Source organism: Cariama cristata, unplaced genomic scaffold, assembly GCF_000690535.1.
Source record: "Cariama cristata isolate BGI_N322 unplaced genomic scaffold, ASM69053v1 scaffold38116, whole genome shotgun sequence".
Classification (NCBI taxonomy): Eukaryota; Metazoa; Chordata; class Aves; order Cariamiformes; family Cariamidae; genus Cariama; species Cariama cristata.
In genome coordinates, this window is record NW_009623357.1 from 3282 (window position 1) to 6887 (window position 3606).

At 40.6% G+C, this 3606-nt stretch overlaps 1 protein-coding gene across 1 annotated transcript; it reads left to right on the forward strand.

Moving 5' to 3' along the window:
- Positions 1-316: 316 nt before the first annotated feature.
- Positions 317-3348, forward strand: LSM11 (LSM11, U7 small nuclear RNA associated; the record flags this gene model as incomplete). Its single annotated transcript, XM_009702701.1, has 3 exons — positions 317-456; positions 1219-1302; positions 2944-3348. Coding segments are annotated over 3 exons (629 nt in total), but the record flags the coding sequence as incomplete, so codon positions are not given.
- Between the last annotated feature and the right edge of the window lie 258 nt (positions 3349-3606).

The following is a 3606-nucleotide window of genomic DNA, read 5'->3' on the forward strand; positions in this document are numbered from 1 at the left end:
TATTTAAGATTAGCATAGTATATTTTTGAAACATAGCAAAGAAATTTTCAGCTAAGACTGATTTAGCTGCATGTTATGTAAAGGAAAACCTTCATATTTTCTAAAGTATTTGCTGTCCTCACTGTAAGAAGAGTTTTGGTGGTCTAGTAATTACAACTGCAGTGCATTACAGTGCTCTGAGGCTTCTCATTTCTTTTGCTGTGAAGACAAGTGTTGTACCAAGATCTGCCATACTCTACATAGTGTAGATTTCTACATGTTTTTTATATATATGTGTGTTTTGTTAAAGACTGGTGATGTTCTCTTTCTGTTTTAGTCCACGAAGGCAGCCCACTGGGGGAACTTCATCGCTGTGTCCGAGATGGTGTAAAAATCAATGTCCATATCCGCACTTTCAAAGGGCTTCGTGGAGTCTGCACAGGGTTTTTGGTTGCATTTGACAAGTTCTGGAATATGGTAATTATTGTTCTAACCCTTGATTTATAACTGCTGTATTGAAAACTTGAAATTTGCAACAGATTTAAGCAAACTACATTTTGAGAATATTAATATGGTATTGCAGTTCATAAAGCAAATTTGCTCTGGCACTGGGTGCTGGGTTTCAGACATAAGTGGTGCTTGGTGTTGGATTGGCATGTCTGAGAAGTGCCTAGCCATCTTAGAGAGGTTTTAGGTAAGAGAGAAGCTTTGAAGAGTTCCCAACATCTTCAAAGGTTTTGTGTAAAAACCCAGGAAGGTAGAATATGAGGAATACCAGAAGCTTCCAAAGCTTTCTCTGCAAAACCCAATCTTCTTATAGTCGTTGCCACTTCTCTGTTTTCTTTCACTAACACATCACTGGTATGTCAATTACAAAAGCTTTTCCCTGTGTTCTACCTCATGAAGATCTTAAAGACCGTGGATGGAAAAGCAGCTATCAAATATTGTGAGCCTGGAGCTGTGAAAAGTTTGGAGGGGAGGTGGGGGAAGGATTTTGCAGGCAAAGCTCACAAAGATTTTCCAAGTAGTGCAGAATGGATGCTAGGCTTTTCTGTTGCTTTTATACCTCAGTACAACTTAGATGAATAAGAAACGAGCTCCAAAGCACAGCTTGTTCCTGGGATGGATTTTCTCTCAGATAGAACATAATTTCATAATGCTATGACACAAAAGCTGGTCCAAAGCTGCCTCATGTTTTCTTTTAATTTTGACCTTTCTGTTTCTTTTATCTTCTTCTAGGCCCTGACAGATGTGGATGAGACATACAGGAAACCAGTAATGGGCAAAGCTTTCTATGCAGAACCTCAGCTCACACTAACCCATGTAAGTAACCATCTCCAGTTTTAATTTTTCCTTAGTATCTCCTTTTTCAAAGTAGTAAAACAGGAGCATTGATTGGAAAAATATATTTACATTTGAAATATTTTGCATTCTTTTATTACAGATGAGTCTAAAATGACTTGAACTGGGGAAAAAGAAAGAAGTTTTCTGATCTTTTTGAAAGTACTTTGGCCATAGTTCAGTGTTACAGAAGTTCCACTTTAGAGTTCCTAATGTCAGATCACAGTTGCTGCTGCTGCTTAGTGTAATATACTGACCTTCTATAAGCTCACTCTTTGCTTTTTGATTTATTTGTTATGTGCATTTTTTGCACCTGTGACTGATCCGGTCCACATTTGTCCTGCCAGGTGATTGGGCAGTGCGTAACTCTGATACTAATGTTCATGGAGCGACAATCTTTGTCTCCAGCCAGCGAAACAGTATGTCTGTTTGCTCACTTGAACTTCTAGTCTAGGTACTGTGAAGCCCAAGATTCCGCGTGTTGCTCCAAAGCAAGACACTTTCTAGGATCCAGCTGCAAAAAAAGATGTTTGTGAAGTTGAGAACTGATGAGATGATAGATGAACTTCTGAACACTAAAGGAAAAAAAAATGTGACAGGGCTCTGCCTATTGAATGGCATGGCTCTGGGCATTTTGAACAACAGAGAAACATCACAAAAACTTTTAAACAGTTTCATTGTGAGGAATTTGCTTTCAAATTCCTGCCATTTAAGTCTATTTTCTGATAGATCCCACCCTTCCTTTTTTAAAGATTAGTTAAAAATAATCAAGTTGTCATTGTTCCTTTAGCCCACTCTCACAGGGATTGGCTTTCCATCCTGTTGCTGGGAAGAGACAGGGTAACTGAGAATCCTTTTAATTTGTCAGTATTTCATAAAAGCTTGCCTGCTGCCACAGTAAAAGCATTTTCTTTTCCAGTTTCAGCACTATGTATTCTTAGATTAATGAGTTCATATAGTGCTTTGGATCTGCCGCTCTAGCTGTTACTATTTTTCTATTTTTTTGTGGTCTGCTCACCTCCCAGAATAGCTGCACGGCATCTTTTAGTTTGTTTTGGGGAATGCAAAAGGTCCATCATTTTTTCAGCATACACTCTTTGCTGATTGAGGCCCCTTATCTTAGGGATTCATATCCTGCCTGAGGACACAAGGATGGAAATCTCTCTAATACTATTTGACAACATTACAAGAGTGCTGGGTAACGTGAACTAACAGAGCAACTTGGTAGCTGTCTGTTGTTCCTGACCAAAGTTAAATGCTACTGCACATCAGTATTGCTCCCTAAATTAAATTCCTCGGTGCTCACATAAAGACATTCATGCGCATGCAAGAGATCCATTCATGTTATGTCACTGTTTGACTTTGGCAAGAAAACATAGTCTTTATTGCTGGTAAAGTTTCTTCACTAATTGTGTATTGTGAGCTCTGATTTGGGATCATATACGCAAATACTACGTAGAAATGCTGAACAAGCAGCCTCTCTTGTTTTGTGAATGTGGTCATATACACAAATGTTCTTTTACAGCTGTTTGACAGACTCAAGCTGCAGGAGTCCTCAGTAAAGAAGGGAGCTGACTCTCTTGTGTATATGACCACATTCATAAAACAAATGTTCTTTTACAGCTGTTTGACAGACTCAAGCTGCAGGAGTCCTCAGTAAAGAAGGGAGCTGACTCAAAGACTGTCTCAGAGGAGCTAGCCCTGACAAATGACTCTCGGATGCCGGGACTGAAAGTTGGATCAGGACGAGGGAGAGCAGAAGATGAGCGCGAAAGGCAGAAACGCTTGGGCAGAGCTGGAGAAAAGAAGATGCCAGGTGACAGTTTGCATCTGGCTGCCAGAGGTGAAGCTGATGTGGGCAGCGGGACTGCCCACACAGAGGGTGCCAGTGCTGGTGGTACCCGTGCAAGAAGCCAGTCACGGAGAAAAAGGCGGCCCAAAGTGGATTATCAACAGGTGTTCACACGTCACATAAACCAGATTTTTATTCGAGGAGAGAATGTCTTGCTTGTCCATTTAGCACATTGACTTGGCTGAGCCTTTGTCAGTGTATTTATTTGATAGCATAAATTGCTGCTGTAGCTCTCATTGCTATTTAGCATTCTCATTAAGTATGATCATACTGTGACTGGTTTCCCATTGCCGTGACAAGGCAGGGGAAATAATTCTAACTGGAGCATCCTGAGCTTCATGCCAAAGCAGCCTCCTTAGATCTCTGTTGGGGGTCTCAGGACAAGGTCAGCAATACAGTTGTTTCTGTGAGGTGAGGGAGGTAAGCACAGATCC